General features: G+C 55.0%; 2 protein-coding genes and 8 non-coding genes across 10 annotated transcripts in view; 1 reads left to right on the forward strand and 9 right to left on the reverse strand.

The window, feature by feature from the left end:
* Window positions 1–160: 160 nt before the first annotated feature.
* Window positions 161–232, reverse strand: TRNAC-GCA (transfer RNA cysteine (anticodon GCA)). Its single transcript has one exon. It is a non-coding gene; the product is annotated as a tRNA-Cys (tRNA).
* Window positions 233–659: 427 nt separating this feature from the next.
* Window positions 660–731, reverse strand: TRNAC-GCA (transfer RNA cysteine (anticodon GCA)). Its single transcript has one exon. It is a non-coding gene; the product is annotated as a tRNA-Cys (tRNA).
* A 414-nt stretch (window positions 732–1,145) lies between these two features.
* Window positions 1,146–1,217, reverse strand: TRNAC-GCA (transfer RNA cysteine (anticodon GCA)). Its single transcript has one exon. It is a non-coding gene; the product is annotated as a tRNA-Cys (tRNA).
* A 439-nt stretch (window positions 1,218–1,656) lies between these two features.
* Window positions 1,657–1,728, reverse strand: TRNAC-GCA (transfer RNA cysteine (anticodon GCA)). Its single transcript has one exon. It is a non-coding gene; the product is annotated as a tRNA-Cys (tRNA).
* Window positions 1,729–2,480: 752 nt separating this feature from the next.
* On the reverse strand, window positions 2,481–2,552 carry TRNAC-GCA (transfer RNA cysteine (anticodon GCA)). The gene has a single exon. It is a non-coding gene; the product is annotated as a tRNA-Cys (tRNA).
* Window positions 2,553–4,889: 2,337 nt separating this feature from the next.
* On the reverse strand, window positions 4,890–7,023 carry RPL23 (ribosomal protein L23). The gene is made up of 5 exons (XM_075722729.1): window positions 6,974–7,023; window positions 6,629–6,712; window positions 6,175–6,303; window positions 5,401–5,514; window positions 4,890–5,171 (listed from the first exon to the last, which is right to left on the reverse strand). Exons 1-5 carry the CDS (start codon window positions 6,984–6,986, stop codon window positions 5,089–5,091), a joined length of 423 nt encoding a protein of 140 aa, XP_075578844.1. The 5' UTR covers window positions 6,987–7,023; the 3' UTR covers window positions 4,890–5,088.
* Window positions 5,860–5,992, reverse strand: LOC142595343 (small nucleolar RNA SNORA21). Its single transcript, XR_012831750.1, has one exon. It is a non-coding gene; the product is annotated as a small nucleolar RNA SNORA21 (small nucleolar RNA).
* A 403-nt stretch (window positions 7,024–7,426) lies between the features above and the next one.
* On the reverse strand, window positions 7,427–7,498 carry TRNAC-GCA (transfer RNA cysteine (anticodon GCA)). The gene has a single exon. It is a non-coding gene; the product is annotated as a tRNA-Cys (tRNA).
* A 2,746-nt stretch (window positions 7,499–10,244) lies between these two features.
* TRNAC-GCA (transfer RNA cysteine (anticodon GCA)) lies at window positions 10,245–10,316 on the reverse strand. Its single transcript has one exon. It is a non-coding gene; the product is annotated as a tRNA-Cys (tRNA).
* Window positions 10,317–10,715: 399 nt separating this feature from the next.
* The window catches only part of LASP1 (LIM and SH3 protein 1), a 32,018-nt gene continuing 15,685 nt past the window's right edge, over window positions 10,716–27,048 (forward strand). Inside the window, exons 1-2 of the mRNA XM_075722833.1 lie at window positions 10,716–10,784; window positions 15,763–15,857. Coding sequence (XP_075578948.1) covers window positions 10,716–10,784; window positions 15,763–15,857 — 164 coding nt within the window. The remainder of the gene's footprint in view (window positions 10,785–15,762; window positions 15,858–27,048) is intronic.

Consider the following 27,048-nt stretch of genomic DNA (forward strand, 5'->3'; position numbering starts at 1 on the left):
CGGGCCTCAGTACCTGGGATAAAGGAGCTCAGAAAGCAGCCTTCACTGCACAGCACAAGCTCACAGGACCCCAGGAGATCTCTACATCTTCCTTCTGGGACAAATGTTGGCCAAAGGAAGGCTGAAGGAGGAGAAAAGAGGATTGAAAGAGGAGAAAAAGAGGGGGCACCTGGAGTTGAACCAGGGACCTCTTGATCTGCAGTCAAATGCTCTACCACTGAGCTATACCCCCTGGCTTAGCACTCATATAAGGAGCAATAAAAAAAACCAAACAAACCATAATGCAGAGCTCAGAGCTTATGTCCACTGGTTACATTCTGCTACAGGACAGCACCCTCCTTTGCACTCCAGTGTACAAGCAGAATTCTGCACAGAAAGTTACTGTGGACAATGTGGAGACAAGCACACGCAGACAGCGTCCATGTACGCACACAAACTAGATCCCCAGCAGTTTCCACGTTGATCAAAACAACCACCGCTACAGCCAGGCAACGAACATCATGTCCCTGCTTTGTTGCAGGCACGGACATTGATTTTCACAGGAAGCGTTTAGTTGAGTGCTTAGTACCCTGAAGTTCAGAGACCTGCATTCTGTGCACAGCGGATGTAAAAGCGATGACCCCTCCCACCCACTTTTTCCTGGAAAAAGCACAAGGCAAAGGGGGCACCTGGAGTTGAACCAGGGACCTCTTGATCTGCAGTCAAATGCTCTACCACTGAGCTATACCCCCTGGCTCAGCACCTTCCACGAGGACATTTTAAAAATATTTCTATAAGAGAGCCAAGTTTCTATGTCCACCAGTTAGATCCCTTTACTTGACAGGCCCATGTGCTCCTTAAGGTGCCTGCCAAAGACCATATACAGAGTTAAATATCATAAATAATGATAAAGATCATCACTCCAGAGAATTAAGAACTGAGAAAAGCACACACAGGTGGCAAGAATTTACTCACAGTGCACAACCTCTGCAGTTTCCCAGTACTTAGGGCCTCAGTACCTGGGATAAAGGAGCTCAGAAAGCAGCCTTCACTGCACAGCACAAGCCCACAGGACCCCAGGAGATCTCTCCATCTTCCTTCCGGGACAAATGTTGGCCAAAGGAAGGTTGAAGGAGGAGAAAAGAGGGGTGAAGGAGGAGAGAAAGAGGGGGCACCTGGAGTTGAACCAGGGACCTCTTGATCTGCAGTCAAATGCTCTACCACTGAGCTATACCCCCTGCCCGCACACCTGCCAACTTGCCAACAAAGCAATACTTTGAAGTAGCTTCTCCCCCAGTCTTTGACCTCTCTGCTCCACAGGAATCAAATCCTGCTGAAGAAACTGCAAGACTCAAACGAGACAGCAGCAAAGACGCTGAGTGCCTCCACTCCAACACAGGAGACGGACGCTGCCCTCTGCTCCCTTCACCAGGCCACCTTGGCCCAGTCCCTCTCCATCCATAGCTCCCTTGCCTCTCCTCGTCCCAGTCCCTTCGCTTTCAGCAGGCTGTGAATTGACACAGCAACTGCCTTAGAGTCTTTGACATTTTCCCCAGGCTTTTGAGCTCTGACTGTAACCTGAAAAGGAATTCTTAGCAGAGGAAGCTGCGCTGATCATATCAGTTGGCCTTCCAGTGGACAAAGAGCCCAAAATCCCAAGGAAAAGAGGAGCTTCCAAGGGGGCACCCGGATTTGAACCGGGGACCTCTTGATCTGCAGTCAAATGCTCTACCACTGAGCTATACCCCCTGGCTCAGCACCTTTCACATGGAGATTTTAAAAATATTTATCTAGAGACAACTTTTTATGTCCACCAATTAGATCCTGTTATTTGACAGCCCCCTGTGCACCTTAAGGTGCTTGCCAAAGACTGTATGTCGGGTTAAATATCATAAAGTATTATAAAGATCATCACTCCAGAGAATTAAGAACAGAGACAAGCACACACACAGGCAGCCAGTAGTTACTCAAAGTGCACAACACCTGCAGTTTCCCAGTACTCAGGGACTCAGTACCTGGGATAAAGAAGCTCAGAAAGCAGCGTCACTGCACAGCAGAAGCTCACAGGACCCCAGGAGATCTCTCCATCTTCCTTCTGGGACAAATGTCAGCCAAAGGAAGGTTGAAGGAGGACAAAAGAGGGTTGAAGGAGGAGAAAATAGTGGGCACCTGAGACCTCTTGATCTGCAGTCAAATGTTCTACCACTGAGCTATACCCCCTGCCTGCCACACCCCTGCCCAGCAAAACATCTCCCCATTAATCGCTGCCACAGCAAAGTTTGGCAAATTAATCCCAGCGCAAAAGCAGCTTCTCATGAAACGCTCGTCTCTTTCCTTACAAATACCCCACTCACAGTCCTCTCCCCTGGCAGGAACCTACTTCCCTACCTCTGCCCTGCACCCGATCGAGCGCAGGATGTAGCCTGCTGATGGTTTATGGCAGAAGCACTGAAATAAAGAGCTCCAAAACGACTTTTCCTGGATGAAGGGAAGGAAAAGGGAGGGGGCACCCGGATTTGAACCGGGGACCTCTTGATCTGCAGTCAAATGCTCTGCCCCTGAGCCATGCCCCCACCTGTGCAGCAGGACTGGCTACGGCTCCCTGTGGGCACCGACCAGGCTGCTCGGCTGCATTCCACTGCACCGCTCGCCGCACCTGCAGCGCTGCCTCACACACAGCGTGCCTCGCATTGCCCCTCCTTGCACCCACAACTCCACCCCACGCCTCTCACCACACTCGCAGCAGGCTCCTGGGGCCAAGCCAGAGAATGCCCAGGGAGCTTTCTCCAAAACATCCCAGCACACAGAAGAAAAAAGAACCCTTCTAAACACCACTGAAGGCACTGGGATGCACCTCTCTTGTGGTCTCAGCCTGTGCCCGGCCAGTAGAGACCACACCAGCCTCACAGAGGGATTACCTGCTGCAACACCTCCCATGCTGCCCACCCAGGGAAGGGGACAAGGGAAAACAAACGCCCAAAGCACTTCATCCAACTATCGTGCTGTGCCCTGCCTCAGAAAAAGCCTTCACAAATCAATCATCCAGCACAAGCTCCTAAACTACATTCAAGCATTGGAACAGGCTGCCCAGAGAGGTGGTGGAGTCCCAATCCCTGGAGGTGTTCAAAAAAGGGGCAGACGTGGCACTTTGGGACATGTTTTAGTAGGCATGGGGGTGTTGGGTTGATGGTTGGGCTGATGATCTTAGAGGTCCTTTCCAACCTTAGTGATTCCTAGTTTTTACTTCCATTAAAAAATAATCCAGCCACCAAGGCAGGAAACATGAAATTATTTATTACTCTACCCTTAACTGTTTTAGTGGTAGACTTGGTAGTGTTAGGTTACTGGTTGGACTTGTTGATCTTAAAGGTCTTTTCCAACTTAAATGATTCTGATGCTAAGGGAGAACACCTTTATTTTAGTGGTGGTTTCTTACTCATAAGCAGGTCTCTGCATCTCTCCCCAGCTCTGAGGAACAGCTCCATCACCAGTGGACTGGAAAGACGGTCACCACTCAGAAAGAAAGAGATCCACTTCAGCCACAGGTTTGGAGCGCTGCGGTGACGGCCAGAGCACCCGTTGTACCCATCCAAGGGTTCCAGGTCTGCTGGGAGGAAGCCACAACCGCTGGCCTGCTCCATGGAATGGCCTGTAGAGAAGAGAGCTGCCCTTAGTCCATGTAAGTCCTTTCCCAAGTTTCCCCTCCCCAGCTGCTGCCAGTGCACAGCTCCCGATTATCCAGCAGGAACGTCTGAGAAACAATTTTCAGGCCATAATTATTTTGCAGAGTCATGTTGGTTAGGCCAAACAGCTGTTTAAAAACACCACCCCTTTAGAAACCACTGCAAGAGTCCAGTGTTCTTGTCCATCATTACCTATGTTTGCGCTACAAAATGTCCGAGGCTTTGCTCCCTTCACCACCCTCTTTCCTACACTATAACATGCTTGCACTGAAAACATTAGGAGTAACACAAAAGTTATCTCAGAACCTCCACAGAAGGGGAGCACGCTGGGGGAACCGGTAAGAGCCAGGGCAGATGGCAGCAAGCCCAACCACACCAGGGGCTGCCCGAGTTGCAGCTGGTCCTGGGAGCCAGTCAGGGGGAGCAGCACCTGCAGCAGCAGGATGCATGCTGGGCTCAATCTGGGTGTTACAGGGCACCGGGGCCACAATATCCACGACAGTCACCCATTTTCACTTGTGAGCCCAGGTACAAGGCAGCCTCCCTACCCCTCCAGCAACCATTGCTCAGGAGGGCCAGAAAACAAGCTGACCTGCCCTTCACATCCAAATACATTCCTTTCTCTGTCTCAGCCAGAGAGGAACACCAGGAAAATCACAAGAAACTTCACACAGCATAAGCTTTTGCTTAGACATACCTTCCAACTCTGATCTTGAAGCCTTTCAGCTGATCTTGAAAGTTCAGATCACCCATTCTATCTGCAATTAACAGTCAATGATCTTAGGGCCTGTTTCACCACCGATGGAGGGTTTAGGGGCACATGCTTCAGCCACAACCTCAGCCAGCAGCAGTGGGCTTGATGTGTCCTTGCATATCTTCAGCAAGGTCTAAGAAACATCCTTCCGAGGTCACTGTCCAGAATGAACTCTGCAGCTCGCGGTACAGAGCAGTTTCAGGCAGTATTTCCACCCCCCGCCACAGAATCAGACCAGGATCTCTAAGGAGTTAAATCACCCATTCTGGAAGAAAATTCCAGACCTACAATCTTGAGAACCCCTGTACAAAGGCTTCTTGTAGAAGGGCTTTCACAGACACCTCCTCATTTCTATCCGTGCATACCTAAATTGAATCAATTCAGTCATTACTGTTAAAATTTAAGTCATTCCAGTGCAACCCCCTTCCAGATATTTTCCAGTAATACAGGAACCTGCCTGAAAGAGAGACTTATCATTGGATCTTGAAACTCCAAATCCCTTTTTCCTGCTGAAGCATACATACACGCACAGAGTTCTGTGAAAAGGTTTCCCAGAACTAAGTCCCTCATTGTAACACCGTCCTGGCTCAGGAGAGGAAGGCGCTTTGGCAAGAAAGACACTACTTATTTGGTACAAGGACTTTTATTTTATCTCTATGAAGATGAACGCGTTTATGCAATGCTTCCTGCATTGGAGGCTATCCTGGGCCACAGATCTGCACACTCCTTAGCCACAGGGCCTGTGATTGCAGAGCCTGGAAAACAGAAAAAGACAATGGCGCATTAGAAGACTGAGTAGGTGCAGAGATGGTTCAGGGCAACGTTTTACACGAACGCTACCTCAGCCCGATTGCAGTCTCCTGAGTCTGAGGAGAATCTGGATCTTTTTGCCCACAACAGCGCAGCCCTCTAACTGGGAACACCAACCTACCACCCCTCTCTGCATTCCCCTTCCGCCCCGTGCAACAGGGCTCTTGTCCGTACCTTTCATTTCACCTTTATTATTTACTATCACTCCCGCGTTGTCTTCAAAATAGAGGAACACCCCATCTTTTCTCCTGTACGATTTCCGCTGCCGAATGACCACTGCTGGGTGGACTGCAAAGAGAAATGAGCGGCTCGGTATCGCAAACATCGTGTTAAGCACACAGTCCAGCAACAGATACCCAGAGGAACTGTTCTGCTGCAGCATCTGACTCAATGCACGGGTTTGAGGTTTTTTTGCATCTCGTATTTGCAGTGCTTCGCTAACAGCTACAGTTTATAGTCAAGAGTACACTTAAAACTGTCTAACGTTTACAGCTGCATCCACACTTGGACAGTTCAGCATTTTTCCGCTTTCCTGCTTTTATTTCTAAATATACCACCAATTCGCAGACAATACTCAGCAAGAACATCCCCCCTTCCCTGCCAGAGCGGCACCAAATGTGTTTTTCCAAAGCAGAATGTCACACCGCTGATTGAAATAAACAGCACAGGCTGCCACTTCACCCAAAAGCGATGCCTTTGCTCTGCCCTTCCACGACAACTCACTGAGCCACTGCGCCCAGACCCAGCAAGTGCTTTTTAGAAGGGTGGAGGTGACGCTCCAGAGATTCGGTGCCCACTTTCTGCGCCAATTTGAAGGAGGAATTGTCCTCCCCTTGGACGAGTGGCCTGTCTCTCTCCATCCGAAGGAGGGACGCTACGGTGCGGGCAGGCTCTCAGCAGGAGCTGCCTGTTGGTGCAGCGGGACCCAGCACTCCTCTCCGCACTCACCCTTCTTCCTCAGCTCTGGCTTGCCCTTCTTGACGGTCGCCATCACCATGTCGCCCACGCCAGCCGCCGGCAGCCTGTTCAGGCGCCCCTTGATCCCCTTCACGGAGATGATGTACAGGTTCTTGGCTCCTGCGGAGAGAAGTGCCAGGATTAACTAGGCTGTCTGGCAAAATGCTGCCCCGACGCTTGCCCTGTCAAATCACCAACCAAGGCAAACGGCGCGGGCTACCGCTTCACCCCAAAGCGACGCTTTCGCGGTCCCCTTCCATGACACCTCGCTGAGCCGCGAGCGCAGACCCAATAAGAGCTTTTCAGAAGGAAAACTGTTTTTTACAAACTCGTTTAACAGCTGGTTGCCCTCTGCGTTACGACGGGCGGCTCCGTCCCGCTGGGCTCCCCCGGCGCCGGCCCCGGACGCGGGCGGAGGCAGGGACACGGCGGCGGCCACGCTCACCTGTGTTGTCGGCGCAGTTGATCACAGCTCCCACCGGGAGACCGAGGGAGATGCGGAATTTCGCACCGGAGGAACCGCCGCGTCCTGCGGGTCGAGAAGAAGATTAAGACCGCGGTGACGGAGCACGAACGGGCTCCAGGCAGCGGGGAACCGGCCCGGCCCGGCCCGCGCCGCCCCGGGACGGGGTTAACGCTACCGGCTGCGGCCTCGGGGACTGGACGCCGCTCCCCAGCCCCACCAGCCCGCGCCGGAGCGGCGATGCGGGCTCCGCCAGCCCCGGGACACCGGAGAGAACCGGATGGAGCCGGATGAAGCCGCCACCCCCCGGCCCGGCGCCCGCCTCACCTCGCTTCGACATCTTGGCGCCGGAAGAGAGGGCGGCGCCCGGGGCACGCCGGGATATGGGGGTTGTCCCGCCCCTCCCGCTCCGCCGGAGGTCACGTGGCGAGGCCGGCCCGCTTCACGTGACGGCGGGGGAAGCCACGTGACGCTGGCAGCGGCAGGGGCCCGCGGCGCCCCCTAGCGGCGGCGGGGAGCGGCGCCCCCCCGGTACCGGGGGCAGCGGGGGGGGAACGGGCGCAGCCGCGGCCCCCGCAGGGCTGCGCTCCCCGCTCCCCACGCGTGCGCCTCGGGCTGGCTCGGAGCGGGCGCTGCGCCGCCGTCACGGGCAACGGGGAAGGCTTTCGGACCGGTTCCTGCCGGAAATAATTTGGGGTCAAAATCCTTCTTTTTAGTTTTTTTTTGTTTCGGGGAAGGGGAGAAGATAAGGAAAAAAATTAAAGGAAGGAAATTAAAACAAGGGGGCACCCGGATTTGAACCGGGGACCTCTTGATCTGCAGTCAAATGCTCTGCCACTGAGCTATACCCCCGCCCGCACCGCACTCCGCTCCGCGCCCTCTTCCCCCGCCGCCGCCGCCGCCGCCCCGCCTCGGCTCGCTCGGCAGCGCCCGGGGAGGCACCGGCGGGCACGGCCCCCCCGCCCGCACCGCACCACGGGGGCTGCGGGGACGTTCGCCCGGAGCCCCGAGCAGGAGGGCTGGGGTGGCCCGGGGGGCCCCGTCGCGATGGGCGCTTTGGGCACCGGCAGAGCCCGGGGTCGCCGAGGAGCCGCGGGCTCCGGTTTGGGGACCGGGAGCGTTGGCGGAAAAGCAGGAGCAAGAGCAGGAATTAGTTATTTTCTAAGCTGGTGGAAAAACGTTTGCAGGCAGCCGGTTTATGCCCGCGGTTCGCAGCTCCTGCCGGGAGCAGCCGTAGCGGGAGAGCGGCCGCGGCATCGCTCGCCGTGCTCTTGACGACAAGTCAAGAAGTGAATTTTTCTGTGTTATCAGAAGGAATTGCCCTTGTCTGGGCTTTGCCTCCACGGGAATTTTTCACCCGTGATGCCGCAAATTCCAGTGTAATTTAACCACAAAGTGAAAGAGATTTTTGCCTAGTGGCAACAAATGATTTTTCCTTTAGTCAGGGATTGCCTAAATCTCATTTCAGGAGGAAAGCACAAGCGACGCTGCTTGCAATATTTCATCTGCCTGGTCCTCTGAGTGCTCTGCATAGAGCTAAGAAAGCATCCCGACAGCTTGACAGCAAATAACAGGAAATATACGTTTAAGGTAATAACTTCAGAAAGCAAAGAAGTATCCTGTCATGATTTCATGCCAACAGTAAAAGCGTGGTTTGTAGCTAAGGAGAGGCAAGTACGGAAGCATTGGCTGGCGTAACAACGTCAACGCATCGCAACGCGGCGCTCCCCGGCGCGTCTCTTCAAGCGGGCTCCCGGGACACCAGCTTGCACCCGTCGCCTGTACGAAGCGCGGGCCACGCTGTGGCGTCAGCCCCATCGAGGGGCCGGATGCTTCAGACGCCAGACACGACGCAGCTCGCGAAAAGAATAAAAGAGAAAGAAAAACTGCAGCTGGAGCCGGGCCTCGGCAGAGCGATGCCCTCGGCCGCCCCCGGGCAGCAACAGCAGCTTCGCCGCGCGCAGGGGTGAGGCTGAACCGGCGGTGCGCGCCTGAAACATCTGGGCGATGAAGAGCCTCCCTCGCCCAGCAGCGGCTCCTGAGCCAAGAGAGGAAAAACCACCCACAGCACCCCAAAGAGCTGGATGAGCAGAAAACTGTGTCTTATTTTAATCCGCGATGGGCCAGGAAAGGGTGGGAGGCTGGTTCGCGGGGCTGGGAAGCGTTGGGTGAGGTGATCAGAAAGGGAAGGAGTGGGCGCCTTTGTGAGAGGATCAGATAAGCTGCTTTTAAAACTAAGGAAGCCAATTTTAAGCCGCATCCTGAAATGAATAAGGGGGAAGAGAGGCGAGCGCAGCCTTGTTTGATGTGGGTGTACTTTATTAAAGCCTGCCTGCAAATAGCGATTGCCAAGGCTTGTTCTTCTCTCGCAGGCTCCAGGGAAGGGGAATTAAGGTGTCGTTATCTCCTGATAGAAATTGAATTAATGTTCTTACTGAGGCTTTTGTAACGTAATAACCCGAATCGACCGGAGTTGACGCTGCCCGTCACCGCGGAAGGGCCGTCCTGCACACGCAGGCAGAACCCGTGCAAACCGGGGCTGTGTGTGACCCCACGGGGCTGGGGCCGGCCACGCCGAGGTCCAGATGCTTCTGCTCGCGTTCGTGTCGATGCATTTTGATAAAATTTGGCTAAAAATTGAAAGCTGGTTGGGAATTGGATTTGGTAACCACCTGCCGAGCGCAGACCCGGAGCGTGTCCAGAGAAGGGCAATGGAGCTGGGGAAGGGTCTGGAGCACAGGGCTGGTGGGGAGCGGCTGAGGGAGCTGGGGGTGTTCAGCCTGGAGAAGAGGAGGCTGAGGGGAGACCTCATCGCTCTCTGCAACTACCTGAAAGGAGGGTGTAGCGAGGTGGGTGTTGGTCTCTTCTCCCAACTAGTCAGCAATAGGACGAGAGGAAATAGCCTCAAGCTGCGCCAGAGGAGGTTTAGGTTGGATATTAGGGAAAATTTCTTCACGGAAAGAGCGGTCAAGCATTGGAACAGGCTGCCCAGAGAGGTGGGGGAGTCCCCATCCCTGGAGGGGTTCAAAAAACAGGAAGACGTGGCACTTTGGGCCATGGTTTAATGGGCATGGGGGTGTTGGGTTGATGGTTGGGCCGATGATCTTAGAGGTCCTTTCCAACCTTAATGATTCCTAGTTTTTACTTTCATTACAAAATAATCCAGCCACCAAGCCAGGAAACATGAAATTATGACTCTCCCCTTAACTGGTTTAGTGGTGGACTTGGCAGTGTTAGGTTACTGGTTGGACTGGATGATCTTCAAGGTCTTTTCCAACCCAAACGATTCTGCGATTCTATGAGGGTGCACCCTCTCGCCCACGCAGGCCTCTTCCCTGCCATCACGGAACCATTTCCCCTTAAAACACCCAGTCGTTTTTCCTCGCAGCTGCGCTTTCACGCCTCGCCGCCGCGGCGCCTGCCCGAAGCGACGCCTCTCCCCCCCGTTACGCCGGCGCGAGGGCCGGCGCGGCGTCGCGTAAAAATTATTAAGTGTCGGAAGCACGCGTGGTGGTGGGGAGGGAGGGGTGGAAAAATGAATTTTAAAAAAAAAAGCAAAACAGGAAAATTCTAATTTTTTTGGTTCATGTTTCGTTTCAGGGGGCACCCGGATTTGAACCGGGGACCTCTTGATCTGCAGTCAAATGCTCTACCACTGAGCTATACCCCCAGCTGCCGCCTTGGCCGCCCAGGCGCTCACTTACTCCGGTCCCACGCGTGTGCAACCCCCCCCACCCCCGTTCCACGCGCGTCCGCGCGTGGAACGGGGGTGGGGGGGTTGCACACGCGTGTGCAACCCCACGCGTGTGCACGGAGGAGGCGGAGGAAGGAAGAAAGAAGGGGAGGAGGGTGTAGCGTGCATGCACGCACGCGTGGGTGGGCGCCACGCCCCACCCCGGAGCCCCTCCCCTCCCCACCCCCTCACACCCCCCCACCCCCCCCCCACTATTTAGCGTGGCAGCGGCGCGGGCGGAGACCCAGAAGCAGCGGTGGAGCCGGGTGGGAGGTGAAATCCTCCCGAGTTTTTTTTTTTTTTTGTGTGTGTGTTTTTCCCCTCCCACCCCCAGCCATGAACCCCAACTGCGCTCGCTGCGGTAAAATCGTCTACCCCACGGAGAAGGTGAACTGCCTGGATAAGGTGAGCAGCACGCCTGTGGGCCGGGAATTCCCCCGTGGGAGGGGTCTGCGAGGTCTCCCGTGGGGCTGCTCCTGGGTGGGATGCTCCCCCCACCCCCCCCCATGGGGTATCTCCACGCTGCACACTCGTATTTTAAGGTTTTGGGGGTCCCCCGGTTGTCCCGTGGGATTGGCACCCACGCTCCTTCCAGCCCCGGGGGGACGCGGCCGGGAGCCCTTTCCCCGAGCGGTCATATATATATTTTATACATATATATATTCCTTATATATAATTAAAAAGCAGCAGCCCCAGCGGCTGCAGAGCCGGTGGAAAGCAACAGTTAACGCTGCCCCTGCAGCCGGGAACCTCATCTGGTTTGCATTAAGCCCAGCTTTTTGTTTTGTTTTATTTTGTTTCCCCCCCCATCTTCCATCCCAATTGCTACTTCTCTCTTCCAGAATTCAATCTTTTATAGTTTGCGCTGCCTGCCTTAACGTGGTGCGCAAGTGCTTTGAGTGTCTCTTTTTTTTTTTTTTTTTTTTTTTGGAGTCTTTCCTATCCCCAAAAAAAAAAAAAAAAATCAATCTCTGGATGAAACCTGTCTCCGCCGGTGCTGGAGGTGAGGTCTGGTGAAGGCGGCGGTGCTGGTGGGATTTGCCTCTGAAGCAACCCCCCCCGAGAGCGGAGCCACTCTCCTCCCCCTCCTCACCCAGGCTTCTGGGGCGACCAGTTTAGGGACTAAAAAAAGTAACTCCAAGAATGCGTGGATCTCGGCAGCGGCATTCCTGAGCTTCAGCAGACCCCGCTGCTCGCATTTTTAACAGATGATGTTTCTTCCCTTACGCTGGGAATGGCTTGAAGCTGAACCCTCAGCCCTGCGTCCCAGGGAGCATCCCGGTTGTCCGGAGCGGTGAAGCGGCTCCGTCTCCTGGAGCCCGCGCCGGCCTCCAGTAGCTGTGGGGTATCCGAATCGCAGATCATCGCAAGGGAAGCGGGGGATGATGCATTGCTTCCTCCTGCGTGGCCGGCGTCGCGGGTTTGCGCCGCTTCTGAGCCGGCGGTTGCGCGCTGCCGCGAGGGCACGGCCGATGCGCGTCCTGGGACCGCGTACGCTAGCGCTCTGGGAGCAGGCGGGAGGCTGCAGCCGTCATCTTGGACTTCTGGGGGGTTTTCCTCGCTACAAATCATTGCGCGGTCGGCCTTGCGATACAGCACACCCCTAACCGAGCGGCTCCCCCCTAACTCCCCCAGTGTTAATTTTTCCTGGGGTTTCTGGCTGGCGAGGTGGTAAGAGCCTACCCGCTTCCCGTAAAAGCCTGGGATAAGCAGGGCGTTAGCGTGGCTGTCGCCCTGGTTTTGCTCTACCCCAGGCAAAGTCGAAAGGGCAGTTCTGGCGTTGTTCGCGTAAGCGCCGCTAGCGCCGGAGCTGAGCCGCAGGCAGCAACAGCGAAGGGCTTCTGGGAGGAGAAGTGTGCGTGCCGCGGCCTTTAGGCTTTCGGTGCCTGCGCTGGTGTGTTGACAAGCAGATTGCTTGGCTTTTCTCCTGGTAATGAAATCAGCAAAGTCCATTCCCCTTCTGAGATTTATGGTAAATGAGGAAAACTTGCTGCTTCATCAGGCTTTACAAATGCAGCGCAGCAGCTAGAGGAGCGAGGCTGCCTGCTGGCTGCTCCGGCTTGGGTAAAACTCCGAGTTCTGCCTCTTGACTCTTCACTTTCTCACCTTGCGAAAGGCAAACACCCTGCCTGGGGCTTGGGGAAATGGGCGTTGGTCCCTCCCCGGTGCCTCCCGGCCAGCTCCCCAGATACGGTGCTGGGTGATGTGGCTGGCTTCCGCTGTGGAAGTGACATCTCCTGCGCCGCCCGTCGCCGGAGCGGGCGTCGCAGGGTTTGGCGCTTGCAGCCGCAACCGCTGAACCCACGTAAAGCTGATGTCAGACGGCTTTTTCTACAGCGAGTAGGAGTTACAATTAGCTGTTACAGCGCGTTAAACCCGATCGAGGATTTGCCTTTAGCCCCGGGAGCCTCTCCTTAATGTTGTCGCCTAACCCTTAAGTCTCAAGCGATGCTTGCTCCCAGGTGTGGAGCAAGGGCTTTGCTTGGTGGAGGGCTGTTGCGCGGCTGTAGCGTGAGCTACAAAGGGACACGCCGACGTGTGCGGTGGCTGTGAGCCCTCTCCCCAGATCCAGTCTGCGGCGAGTGGCGGAGTTGTGTAAAGGGCTGCATCTCTCCGAGAGCAGCCTGGCTGGGCTGCAGCCAGCGTGCCGGGACGTGGGGTGAGCTGCACCGCGCAGTTGTACCTGGGATCGCCTCCAGATGTTCGGAGCACTTCAAGCTCGGAACTGGAAAGCACGGGCGTTAATGCTTCTCTAAAAACCTATTTGAAACTTGTCCTCTTTCTCCGCAGCGGTGATGAGGGTGAGCGGCGGCGTTACTGGAAGCCTACATAACTGCTGCTCCCCTGTGTCAGCTCTGTGTTGCAGCCCTCCTTTTAGTGCTGCTGGTTTAGATTCCTGGATCTGGCGTTAATGCTGTCAGCGGTAAGATGAAGTTTAGGGGCAGCAAGGCTTAGAGATGGGGGCAATAGTGCTCTCTGAGTAGCTCAGCTGCCCGCTCAGGCTGCAGAGCATCCTTTGTAAGAGCCGCAGGACAGAAACACCTCTGCTGAACAATGCCTAATGCAAACTGAGGCAAGAATGTGCATTAATTGCTCCCTGGCTGGGGGTAAAGGCCGCCCGAGTGCATCGCTTCTGCTGTGCTTATTGTGGAGGCTGCCGCGGGCGGGGGGACAGCTGGCCTTGCCAGATACTCCTGGGCTCTTGGGAGCCAGGGTATTCCTCGGAGGAAGAGGCTCTGAAGTCGTGTTGGCTGTCAGTTCAGCTCTACATATTTATAGTGGCATCTCTGGTATTTATGCACAGCTATTACGGCGCTATGAATGGCTGACAGGCTTGGAGAGGTCTGTTAATTACCTCTAACGTGGCAGAAGCTCAACTGAAAGGCTGTAACTCTCAAGATGCCTGAAGACCTCCGGACTCAGCTGTTGATCTGTCTGTCCTTAAAGAAACTGAAAGCTGGGAGGGTGGGAAAACAACCCTGCGCAGGCTGGGTGCGAAGGAGGGTGTTGGTACCGAGCAGCGCGTGGTGCGGGAAGAAGCCCCCTCTCGTCGTTAGCGGCAAGCGCTGGAGGAACTCGTGTAACTAGAGGAAAAGAACAAATATGTTGCTCTGAGCAACTGAGATGAGGCAAAATTGGACTTCTGGGCTGAGTCATAGTCTCGTAGAGCCGCCGAGGTGTTTGTGCACCGGGGTGTGGTACCTGCGGGTAGGTGGCACAAGGGCTTAGGCTTGGCTCTTGCCGTCTCCTTGCAGGAGCACGGACTGAGCCAGTAGGTGCAGTGGTGGAAATGACTTTTTAAAAGCTTAAGGGTGGAAATCATAGCAACAACCGCCAGCTGTTCTCCCTGGGTTTGCTCACTGCATAGTAAATGTGTGCCTGGCTCCAAGTCCTGGGCGTCACACTGCAGGCTTGTTGACTGTAATCTGCTTGGTATTATGAGCTGCTAATGTGGCTTTCGGCTTCTTATTTCCCTGTTTTTGCAGGGCGATGCTGGGCGGTTTCTGTGCTGTGCAGGGGGGGTCAGCTGAGCAGGGAGGGCAACCCTAGGGCAGGAATGCCTTGCCTCCAGTGAGCAAAGGCATTGCTTCGGGCTGTGCTTTCCCTGTTGCACCGCTCCCGCCTGTGGCTTTCCTTTCCTTTCTGCGGTGCCTGGTCTGGTCCCTGGGAAGCCCCTCAAGTCCCGATGGCTGTGGCTGCCGGAGGAAGCACAAAGTCTGGTCACTTGGGGACGGGCAGCACATCGGCCCTGGTCTGCATGGGGTAGAACTGCAGAATTGCCTGGTAGCAGCGCCGAGCTGGTCTCGTAGGGCTCCCTCCAGCCTAGAAAACTACTTGGGCCAAGTGGAAGTCGTTTCTTTGAGTAGCCCTAAAAACTTGAAACATTCCTTTAGAGTTCATTAGGCATTGCAACCCATACTGTCGGGTCATGATCTGAATTTCAGGGTATATGTCTTTGGCCTTGAGTCCGAGCGTGCCTCGCTGGTTAAAAGGAGAGCTGTGCTGCTGTACAGCCGTGTTCAGGTGGCAGACCCCAGGTGGGCTGTGGAGTCAACTTGGGGCTGCTGGTGCAAGAGCTGTGAGGAAGAGGATGCAAAAACTACCTTCACCAAAAGGTTGGGCTAGCAGCTCCTCTTCCTTGTTGCTGTCTCCCCAGCCCTACCCTGCGTTAGGACGCAGCACCGGCAAGAGCAGTCATAGCTCTTGGCAGCCCCATGGTGGGGAGAGGGGGGCTGAGGAGTGCTTGGGTGATCCTGCATCCTCTGGGGCCGTAGTTGGTGAGGTTGGGGATTAGCCACCCACATGGCAGGCAGAAGGGTGCTAGCTGTGGTGAGGACCTTTGAGCTGTCTGCTTTTCATGAGAACCTTTTCTTCTCTGTCTTTGTTTCCTTGGCTCGGTGTCTGCCTGCCGCCTCACCTGACCTGCTCTTCTGGCTATCTCTTGGCTAACATCAGCAAAAAAAACTAAAGCAGCAACTTTGAAGCCTGCAAACCACAGCTGTTAACTCTGCTGACAGTCTCTCTGCTCGCAGGGGTTTATGTTGTGCCTCTTTCATAGTAGGAGGCTTCTCCTATCCTGTCTTTGGCTGAGCCAAACAAATTCCTGGTCTGGAGATAAGGAAGCAAGATGCTACTACAATGCAGGTCACAAACGTTGCTGCTCTGTTGAGATAAGATGCATTGGGAGGGTCAGGGGGGATTTATTTGTGTCCTAAACTAGCAAGAATATTGTCTGTCCTCTAGGTTTTGCAGGGGTCATGGATGTTACCGCTGACATCTCTAGGCTGGAGGAGCTGCTGAGTTGGAGTTGTGCGATTCTAGTGGGACGTGGCCCTGTTTTGCAAGTCACTTGTGTTAATGATTCTCTTGTCTCTGTTTCCAGTTCTGGCATAAAGCATGTTTCCACTGCGAGACCTGCAAGATGACCCTAAACATGAAAAACTACAAGGGCTACGAGAAGAAGCCGTATTGCAATGCGTAAGTCCCTGCTACCTGCTCTTGTTGCCACTGAGAAAGCGTTGGGCCTGGGAGATGCTGTAGGACTTGCTGGACCCTTCTCCATCTTAAGCACCGGTCCTTGCCTCTGGAAATGAGAGCTGTGGGGAACCCTGACCTCTGCAGAAACTGTCTTTCTGTGCTGCTCTGCAGCATTTTCTGGGAGTGCATGCGAAGCCCTGGCTGAAGGAGGCACACATGCCAGTTAATGCCAGTATTAAGCCTGTTTTCCAGGCTTAAATGCCAGCTGATGGCCACAGCTCCAGTTCCAGCTTAGGCAGGCAAAAGGTGAATAAAATTCAAGTACAGGCAGGCATTTACATGGAGCTGATCTTGATCTGTATCCCCTTAAAGAAGGGGAAGTAAAAAGGTGTTTATACCACCCCAGCTGTATACAGGTGTTTGGGGAGAGGAGAAATGCCCTTTTGTGCCAGGGGAGTGGGGGGTGAGACAGCGAGGGACACGGGTGTCACTGCAGCCGGTGCTCTGATGGGCTCAAGGCCAAAGGCATTCACCCTAATCTGCTGGCATTTGCCCTGGATGTTATGAGGGTAAATGCATCTGAAGGTAAATACAGCTTGAATCCTTCTCCTGAGCGGCGGGGGGAGATGGAGCCAGAGCAGGGTACAACGGGAGCAGCTGCCTGTGCCACACCTCAGTTTGCTTTCCTGGCTCTTTCAAGCTGCTTTTGAGTGGTGGATGTTCACTGTTCCCCCTTTTTTTTTTTTTTTCCTTATCAAGAAGGACCCTTAATTGTGCCCAGCTTTCTGGGCTCTGCTGCTGCATAATGAGCTCTAAGTCCCTACTCAGCCAATAGGGAAGCACTGAGCTCTACGTACCTGACATGTTTCTTAATGTCTATAAAGCCGCTTTGCGATAAGATTTTTTTTTTGTAAAGGCTTTTTTTTTTTTTTGCAGGCTGTTGCTTCCTATATATGACAGTACTTAAAAGGAAAATTAGATAACATAATACTACTTAGCACTTGCATAGCATGGTCCATTCACAGAGTACTTTAAAAACATTAATCCTGACAGCATCCTTGTAAGATGGCTATGCCCTATTAGTGTCTAAGACCAGTAGAAAGGAGAAGCGGTAAGACCATCAGCCATGCGGTGCCTTAGCAGAAACTTCCCATTTCTGTAGCTCTTCTGTAGGTTGGTTATTGCTGATATCAGGTGTTGATGATGACCTTGGAGGAGTCACAACCAAAACTTCTGTGGAACTGGGATGAGACTTGTGGCATTCAAGTCTCAGCTGGTAATGGTTGTGTCTTGGGATCTGCCTGAAATGCAGGGTGGCAATCGTGTGAAAAGTAGCACATAACTCTTGGTTATCTAGCTGTATGGGGGCCACCAGCACCATTAGAGCTCCAGCTTCTGAGGTGGAACTGGGAACTTGCTGGAGCACCGGAGTAGTATGAGGAGGAAAGCTGTGAACTGTTGATCAGGGGGACGCTTGTTCTTGGGCTGTGCAGGTCTCTCAGCCTACCCTGACAGCCTGGGATCTGTGAGCTTGAGACCTTGATTTGCAGAGAGCTGCAGGAGATAAGACCCCGAGCTCTTCTTAGTGTCCTGAACCAAAGCTTTCTTTGGATCGTGGGCACCCGGATACCAGCTCTGGCAGAACGCCTTGCCTGGCGCGCAGCGCCGGGGCATGCCCATCCCTGGTGCTTCTGCCTCTGGCCGTAGGGATGGGCCTGGGGTCCGTTCTCCTGCTCTCTCCCTCCAGGCTGCTGGAAGGGAAGTGGGATAATAATGGGAAATTCCTGAGATTCCGAGGAGTCTGCGCAACCTCGACCCATCTCAGTTTCTCAACCCCCTCTGCTGAGAACTGCCTTTGATGCTGGCTTGCTGTCTTAACCCTTTAACAGCCTCCCTGAGAAGAGGCAGCCGTCTGTCTTGCCTCTACCCCAGGGTACCCCTGGCTGTTCAAATTGTGCACAGAAACCTGCCTTAAATGCTTTGTTCTTCCCATCTTGCCTGGCCGTGCCTTAAAGCAAAGGGAAGTGAGAGCAGCTGAAAACTGCTGGCCATGGGCTTTGCCTCGGGGAGCTGCCAGCCCCGCGTTTGCCAGGGTGGAGGCTGCTCGGTTGCGATTGCAGCGCCCAGATGGTTGCGAATGCAATGCCCAGGCATGGGGTGAAGGGAAGCTGCAGCCAGAGGATGTGGGTTTGGCTTGTTCTCAGCCGGTGCCCCCGGAGTATCCTGGGGAGGAAGAAATGTCCAGGCAAGGTGTCTGGCAAAGGACAGCCCAGAAGGAGTGACCCTTTCCAAACAGCTTTTGCTGGTGTTGGGGTTGAGGGGCAACATCTATCCCCCAAGAAGGGGGTGGAAAAGCAACGTTTATCCTGGCAGGGAAGAGGCTGCTTTTCTGAACGTGCCTTAGCACAGGGTCTCCTCTGTTTGAGCCGTGGCCTTCTGCCAAATTCCTGAGTTTCTTTCTTCAAGAGAGCGGGAGGAAGAGGGCTGGGCTTCCTCCCTATCTGACATTACCCCAGCAATAAATCTGTGTGAAGCTTCTCAAGAAGGTGGCTGGTTAACTCTGCCCTCTACCCTCCCATGCCCATTAGTGTCAGGAACTTGCTCGGTGGCAGATGTGACCGTCTCCACCCTCCTCACCGTTCCTCTTTGACTTAGCTGGGTACTGGGGTGACTGGTTGTTCACTGGAAGCTGCGTTCAAGGCTGGGCTCATCTCTTTACATGAGCACTTTGAACTGAAGGAGGGAGATGTGGAGGAAGGGCAATATCCAGGTGAAGCTTGAGGCTTCTGCACATGAAGGGTGGGGAGAGCTGGGCTGCGAAGGACAGGCAAGACTGCGTGTGAGTTCAAGGGGACCAGCTGCTCCCAAATATGCATTATGTATAGGCTTTAATTTCTTACTTGTTGAGCTGAAGTGATAACAGAGCTCTGCTGCAGCTGGCAGGGCTGAGGCTGGGTGACCGGGGCTGTGTCCCTGCGCTCTGAGTCCCAAATGGAGGTGGCACCTGCAGCAGCAGGGCTCTGCTCCCCTCCTTCCAGACTGGCAGCTCCGCTTTGCCTCGGCGGTGGCTCAACGTGCAGCACAAATCTGTGCCTTGAAAATCCTGTCTGAGAGTTCAAAGATGTATATTCGGTCTGGGGAGTCGGCATCTTCGGAGACATCGCTGGGCAGCACTGCTGCTTGAAACGCAGAGAGGAGCTCGCGTACGCCTGGGTGCGGAGCTGTGTTGAGGTGGGGAGAAGGAGCAGCATCCTGGGCAAGGGGCTCCTTTTCTGCCTCCGTCTTGGCTACAGGGTTGTTCTGCTCATCTCCCTTGAGGACATCTAGACGAGGCCCGAGGCTAGACTTTACCTCAGAGCTGTGGGTTTGCCTGAATTCGTGCTGATGGACGAGCAGTTGCCCTGTTGGATGTAGCTCTGCTGGGAAGCCCTGCTATGGCTGCGTGTGCGTGCCCTGCGCTGGCATCCTGCCGCTGGAGCACGGCTGAGCAGAGGGGCTGTCTCTGCTGCCTGCACACCCCACAGCACTGGATTTTTTTTTCTATTTCCTTACTGCTGCAGACTAGCTGGCAGGAAGTTAATGGCCTACTTGCTCGGCAGTCCCTCCTCCCCCACCGAGCAGAGGCCGCCTGGCCTGAGGAGCGCAGCATCCTTTGTTTGAGCGTGCACGGGGAGATGGTGCTGACCGAGACCTGCTGCTCGCCGCTGCTGTGGTCCTGGCTCCGGCCGCCCTGCCAGCGCAGAGCGCAAGGAAATCGCTGCGCTGTTGCATCTCCACGTCCCCCTGGCTAAAGTGCATTTTTTTTCCTCCTCAAAAGGGGGCTAAAGGCTAAGCGAGACTGCCAAAAATATCTTACGTAGGTGTGTCGGCGGGGTCCCCGCTCCCTCCATCTGCCGTACTTGCGTGACTTCAGCTTTCCTTCAAGGAGTTGACTTTCCTTGCAGAGAAACCACACCCGGCAGGCGGTGGCGTGTGTGCCGGAGGATGTGTCCCAGGGGATCGGGGATCGCGGGGCTGGCATTCCTCTTTGCTGAGTCAGGGCAAGCGGCTTCCGGCTCGGCAGCTGCCCTGCCCAGCTTACCTAGACCTGGCACCTGGTGTTACTGGGGCACAGCGACTCTGAGCGGGAGCTGTAAACCCTCTAATTCCTGGTGATGACGACCCAAAGAACCTCCCTGGCAGATTTCTCACCATTAAGATCCTTGCCTTTCCATGCAGAGCAAGCAGTCCGATACCTCTGGGCTAACTCCTTGCTTGGAAAAAGTTAGTGAGCGGCTCTGAGCTTCATAAGGAGCTAGTGATCTGTTCTTGGCGTTCCTCTCCGTTCCATCTGGTAGCAGCCTACTATGTTAATAAAGTGATCTTCCAAGTTTGGGGGGCGGGCAGGAAGGGAAAGAGGAACAACTGTGTTGCTGGGACAGAGTCCGGGTGTTTATCCCATGCTTTATTTGTGCCGAGTTGCTAGCTGAGAAGAACTGCCTTTCTGTCTTGGCGTGCGCGCTTTGCACGCCGTGGAGCTCCAAAACAGACTCTGCTTTTTTGTGTTGGCGTAAATGAAAGCTGGCCTCCCCGTATTGCTGCTGGGGGGGCGGGGGGGGACCCCAGCACATGGCTTTGAGGAGCTGGGGGATACAGGGTACTTCTGCTTCGCCTCTGCTGTGTTTGGGGAAGGGCTCGCTGATGCATCTCCTGTGGGGGAGAGGGGGTATGGTACATGGGAAAGCTCTCCTGAGTAATGCCGTGATTAATGGTTGGAAGGCTGCAAATGTTAGTGAATCCTCTTTGGGGTGGAGCCTCTGGTTTCTGAAGTGTTTGGGGATGACTTGCTCCAAGCGCTGTCCGTGTACCACAGACCTCTCGCAGCTGACACTGTCCCTCCTGGAAATCCCAAATCCTTCTCTAGGGCTCTGCTACCCTCCCTCCAGCCCATCCACAGCTCTTACCTCCTCTCCGTGGCTGCAGATCAGTTTAAACCAGTGATGCCCCGGTGTGCACAAGCCAAAGCATTTGTGAGTGAAGCCCCTGCAGAGGTGGGAGAGGGGGCAAGGGGAAATCTCACCATGACTCTTGCAGGTAACTCCTCTCCCTCCCGGGCTCACCCCGCATTGCTGTGTTGCTCCTTCCCAATAGCTCCTGGTGTCTTCCACCCACCCGGTAGATGCTTCCCAACTCCTCCTGGAGTTAGGAGGAGAATACGTGCTCCTGCTTCAGGGGGTGGGTGCCTGTTTATTGTTAAAGACTAAACCATCTCATCCTAGCAAAGCAGATGGTGAGTGAGCTCGTTCTCCAAGAAACACTATCCCCTGTAGTCGGGGTGTGCTGCCTCGGTGGGTGAGGGTCCTCCCGCTGCCACTGTCCTGCTGCGTGTGGAGAGCAGCACAGCCCAGCCGCCTTCCCCGCTCCTCCTGCCCTGGGCTGGTGGGCAGCAGCGCAGCTCGCCCTGCACGGGTGGGTTTGTGGGTTCGGGCAGAGCTGCAGGGTTTGGCAGCTGCCTACAGCCCTGCCCAGGGGAGGGGGCAGCAGCCACGCAGCGTCCTCGGAGCCAGGAGCGCAGGGTTTGGGCTGAGTCTGCAGCAAGGGCTGCCCAGCATTGACCTCGCTGGGGGGGGGGGGGGGGGCAGGCTGCAGATGAATGTTGACTTTCCTAAACTTGCTTATCCCTGCCTGGAGCCAAAAAACCTTGTGGAAAAACACAGCTCTGTTGCGATGCCTGCCCTGTTCCCATAAACGGCGGCGGGGGGAGGACGGGACAGGCACTGCTCTGTTTTGGGGGCTCGGCAATGGGAGGGGGAGCAGCGTGGCAAGCAGAGCTCTTTCCAGAAGCCACTTCTGACTTCACAGCTTGGCAACCCCTGTTTTCCTGCATTCACTTGAAATCTTTCCATTATGGATTAAAGCAGGTTTGTGAAAACAGGCTGTTTCTTACTTAGGCAGCGTGCTGCTCTGCGACACCCTCGGTAAGCGCTGGCAGCGCCTTTGGGGACGGGGGTGAGATGGATGCCGCCTGTGCTCGCGGGGAACAGAGCTGGCTGAGCAAAACCCTGCTCCCCACCGCTGTCCTGTGCCGAGACAGCGTGCAAGAGCTGGCGGCCATGGGTTTTGCTTCTCCTGCCTCCTCCAGTCCTGTGCTAGCCTGGCACCGGTACGCTGGATGGGCAATGGGAGGGGCTTTGAGAAAGTGTCCTACAAAGTTGTGTTCCGAGTTACGTTACGCAAAGCTGTTTTTTGAGGCAGGCTGGGAGCAGATGCTGGGAGAAGGCAGCAGCTGCACACGTGGAGGGCTGGACCAGCCATTTTGGCAGCCTCTCCCCAAAAATGCTGGGAGGAACTGAAGTTGTTCTCTGCAGCCTGCTCTTTTATAGTAGGATGTTTGCAAGCCCTCTGCAAAGCGGCATGGTGCTGCTTTTATTATTTAAAAAAAGAACGTTTTTTTTTTTTTAAGCTTGTCCCCAAGAATCAGCAACTCTTTGAAAGGCAGGATGTGAACTTGGGAGCCTTTTGGCAGAGCAGAGCCTATTACTTCCTTTGTTTAACTCTTCTTTTCCGAAACCCTGATACAGCTGCACAAAGGTGACTGTCACCTCTCGGAGGTGCGCGTTTGTGGGGGAGGGAGGGACGGTGTATTTGCATCCAGTGCTAAAATCTGAGCTGCTGCTTGCTGGACAGGTCTGCCAAAAGCACTTGCTTAAAGCAGCCTGTATTGAGTACAGGCAACACTTTGAGCTATAGAGGCTCTTCTGAATGCTCGGTTATCTCACACATGATCTATGGTGTAAATGAGCCTTGCTGGAGGAACAAATACGGGTTTGAGTCATGCTGAAGATGCTGAGCCTGGGTCCTGTAGCTGACAGTCCTGCATCAGTTGGCTCTTTGTAGAACAGCTGGATGGTGCCGTGATGCGCTTAAATGAGTTTTTACAGATGTGTCCCACCAGTCTCTTTATTGGAGAAGTTTAACTCTGTTTCCAGCTGGTACAAAGCTCCAAAGGCAGAAGTTCAAGTGCTGCCACTTAACTTGGCTTGCTGGGAAGGCAGCTCTCGGGGGCAAATGCTGCTTTTTGGGGCAGGACTGGGGTGTGATGGGGTGCAAGTGCTTGGAGAGTTGCGTTGACCTGGAGGTGAGATCACTGGCAAACCCTTCACGCTATTGCTCTGGGTCCGGGAAGGTGAAAACGCTGCCCAGGTGTCATCAACTTACAGGTCACAAGGAAACTGGGACCGAGGTGCTGGTGTGGGGCTGTTTCTGGTGGGTGTACGGGGAGGAGGGGTCTGTGCTCGCTTTCTAATGTCACTGCCAAAGGAGTTTCCTGCCTTAGCCTTGCCTTCGGTCATGCAGCTATTGCTGGTGGTCCTCGAGTGAACCGGGCGAGCTCTTTCTGCCGTGGCTGTGCGAGAGGTGTCCGTAGCGCTGCTGGGGGAAGGGCTGCGAGATGCACGCAGCAGACAGACTCTTATCCCACAGGTACCCTGCGACTCGCCGCTAACAGCGGGGTAAACTTCCATCTGCCTCGGAGATGCCGTGCTCAAACAACTCCTAATGTGGGAGCCAGATGGGCTCTATCTGGCTGGAGAAAACTCGATTGACCTGAATTTAGCAATGCAGCAGAAAAATGCCTCATCTCTGGTGGCTGTGGCTTGGCCAGCGCAGCCTCGCTGGGGTATCTTGTCATCGGCTCGTGCGCAGGGTCGTGCTGCAGGCCGTGAAGCTCCTCTTTTTGGAGGAGGAACTGCGTGCACTGGGGTTTTGTAGGTTTTTGAGGGTGGTGAGCAGCCGTCCCCTCTGTGAATAGCACCTGCGTGGCCGGAGGTGTTGCTGTGATGCAGACAGCAAATGGTTTGGGACTGTGTCTCCGGGAGGGCAGGTGCCCTGTGCCGAGCCAGGGGCTGGCTGCCTGCACCGGGCGGGTGAGCTCTGGAAAGCGGGGCTGTCTCTGCCATCGCTGTGCTCCTCCCCTCCTTAGCTGCCTGTTCGATTACTTTTGCAGCGTGTGAAATCTGGGGTGGCTTTTCTTGGCGCATCTCTCCTGATGGGTGTAATCACCCGAGGTCCTGCGGAGCTGCTGATTAAAGGGGGTATTTTTCTACCAGCCCCGAGCAAGGATGCGACGCTGGCGTGCGCCGAGCCTTCGCTCCGTCACGTGTCCCGCTGCCCCACATATTCGCGTGCCACTTGCCTTAATCTGACAGCAGTCCCCCGCGGCGGGGGATCGGGCTGGGGGAGGGATCCCGTGTGTCCAACTCGTTAAACACTAATCAGGCAGAGGATGGAAGCCGGCGGTGTCTGCGAGACCCCGAAGTGCAAGACCAATCCACCGGCTGTCTGGCGGCTCTGCCCCCGAGACCAGCAGGCTCCTCTCCACCAGTCGTTAAAATAATCCGTGTCTGCCTGGCTGATGGGGCAGCTGCAGGGATGCCGAGGGCTCGAGGTGCTCTCGCCCTGCCTGGGCTCTGCACCCCTTCTGCTTCGCAGCCACCGGCTCGGCTGCCACAGCAAAGCTGCAGAGCACCAGGCGGTCCCTGAGACCTGCCGAAACTTGGCTCCCTTCCTGCTTCACCCTCCCGCATCCCTCTACCCTCAGGCAGGGAAAACACCGTGATGCTCCTACCAAAACAGGAGCAAAGCGTTTGGATCGTATTGTAGCATCAGCCAGAAGCAGGAACCAGGGGCACCTCCCTGCAGGTAGCTCGCACGGGTGTTTTTTCCCTGGCTCCTATTTGTTCTTGAAAGGTTACGGGTTTTGCCTCAATAGCTATTACTTAGCAGCAGACTTTACACAAATGTCACATCTAAGGGTGCGTGGGACTAATTATTTCCTTGCAGTTTGTCAGAAGAGGGATGGTTTGAAGCATCTTCCCCCAATTTGTCTTCTCAGCTGCTTGTGCCTGAAGCCTGTGGAACCTGGACGTTTTTTCTAATGGCCCTTCAGGGCTCCATCTTCCCTTCAAGTGACTTTTGTTCCCTGCACGGTTCTCTACCTGTTGCACTAACTTAGGAAACAAGTGTTTCTGCAGCAGAGGGAGGGAGCGAAGGGCATCAGGGCAGTTGTGCACGTGTTATGGGAGCGCACACGAGCGTGACGCTGGCAGGGGCCCCGCTGGCAGGGGCCAGGCGAGCTCTTGCAGCACGATCCCTTCTGCAGCCGCTGGCGGAAAGCCTCTTCCCCTTGGACTTTGGGCTCAGCACTGCATGGAGGCTGCGGTGGTGGGCACTGAAATTCCTGCTGGTTCTGGTTTGGGAAGCCTTCGGCTCTGGTGCCTGTTGGCGAGGGTGGCTGTTTGGTAATTGCACGGGTGGATTTGGCGTGTGTTGCTCACGCTTTTTCTGAAAGAGCGAGGCAGGCTGAGCAATAAACGCCCTCCCCCTTCGCTGCTTCCCCAGCCAAGACTTATTTATGGTGACGGCTGGGGGAGGGCAGCGAGGACCCACAGCTCGGCTCCTTCCTTGGCTTTGACTGTGAGAAGGGGAAGAACCGGGAGGAGCCCATCTTCGCTGCAGATCCCGCAGACGCCCTGTTCCCACGCACACGCTGCCTCCCGCGCTCCCAACCCAAGGCAATTCACTCGCTGCTTTCTCATTAAGATTTAATTTATTGCTGACTATTACTGTGGCTGATTCTCATGCATAGGAGATGGTTTTCCCCTCTCTGGTGTGTGGCCGGGATCTGGGTGGCTGTGTTTGTGCTGGCTGGGCAGGGGGAAGCGCTGGCTTCGGCGGTGGGGGGCTGTCGCCACTCCTGCATCAGGAACCCCTGGCCTTAAATTCCCCAAGGACTGAAAAGCCTTTTCTTTATCAGGCAGATCTCACGAGCTGGGGAGAAAAGCGATGCCTAATCTTGGGGGAAGACACTCAACTCGAGCGTTTCTTCCTATGCCTAGCACAGATGGACAGATTACTCCTGCCTCCTAACAACAGTCTGTAGGGGCCAGAGGCTAAGTAAAAAGCTGCCTCAAATCCTTGGGAGGTTTCCTCAAAATCTAACAGAAGCGGAAACCTAATTCTAGCTTAGTCTGGGCAGTCCATGGCTATCTCTTCCTCGCCAGACTGCAGCTATAGCAGGGCACAGCCCGCTGTGGGTACGGTGTTCCTGTAAATGCAAGAAGCAGGGCTGTTAGCTGGCTTTCAGATTTTTTTTTTTCCCCTCCCCTACAACCATGGCTTTTCAGTTTCTGAGCTCCACGAGGATGAATTTCTCTTGTTTCCAGCCCTCGCAGTGGCTGGGGCTTCCCTCCTCCCTGCATCCGGAGGCTGCTGCTGGGGACTCGTCTTCTCCCAAGCGTTATTAGCATGCCCAGGGCATGGGATGCGGTTGCCATGGCAATGGGATGATTTCAGCTCGCAGCACCGGCAGATAGTACGGGAGCTCCTGGGCCATGGCTGAGCCGTAAATGCAGCTCTGGGCTGGCGGTGCACGCAACTTAAAAATGGCATTTGCCCTTCACAGGAGCCATATGTCTCGCTGTGTGGCTTTCCTGCCAGCCTGGGGGCTGCGTGCAGCCCTCCATCCCCCTGCCCTTCAGGGGATGGGGCTGTTAAAATTGGGGATCTCTGTAAAAGCCGCTGCTGAGCAGCAGGAAAAACCTTCTGGATTGGCAAAGACCCTGGGCAGTGGCGATAGCACTTGGCTCTCCTCATAGGACTGGGACAGAGCTCTGTTCCCATCCTCACGGCAGGTCTGGGGCTGCTCTGTATAGCCTGTTGCCTTCCAGACCTGATCCGCAAATGAAGAATTAGCAATCTGGGTGGGCATTTGGGTTTTGAACTGTTTGCACTTAAAAGGTGGCTTTGTTTTCTTTGACCTTGGCATGAGTCAGGCGGCGACTTCCAAGAAACTCGGGAAAGGGCTCCAGGATGCGAGTGGTAACTCGGGTAAAACAAGAGACACGTCTCAAGACTGTCCTCTCGTGCTCCTGTAAGCTGAGGTAGTGCAATTACTGGATTAGTGCTACTGTTAATGAAGCCTCAGCTCCCCCAGCAGCTGCCTAATGGCACCTGGGTTTGGACAAAACAGTGCCCATCTCCTGCTGCTGATGCTTGCTCCTGGCTCTGCCCAGCAGATCCCAGCCTCCCTGTAGCCGTAACACGTGCGGTCCCTTCGGAAGGGGACAGGAGTCGTCCCCGCGAGCGGCCGAGGTGCAGCACCCCTTGAGCAAAGGCTGTTAAATGCAGGCTCCTTCGTGTGCTGCCTTGGCCA

This window comes from Pelecanus crispus, chromosome 18 (assembly GCF_030463565.1).
Source record: "Pelecanus crispus isolate bPelCri1 chromosome 18, bPelCri1.pri, whole genome shotgun sequence".
NCBI classification, from domain to species: domain Eukaryota; kingdom Metazoa; phylum Chordata; class Aves; order Pelecaniformes; family Pelecanidae; genus Pelecanus; species Pelecanus crispus.

Excerpts from the sequence above, each read along its gene's own strand:
- RPL23 (XM_075722729.1), bottom strand. Across the intron at positions 5,515-6,174 it reads GCCAGAGCTGAGGAAGAAGG|TCCACCCAGCAGTGGTCATT; the intron begins GTGAGTGCGGAG and ends TTCTCTTTGCAG. Across the intron at positions 5,172-5,400 it reads TAATAAAGGTGAAATGAAAG|GCTCTGCAATCACAGGCCCT; the intron begins GTACGGACAAGA and ends TCTGTTTTCCAG.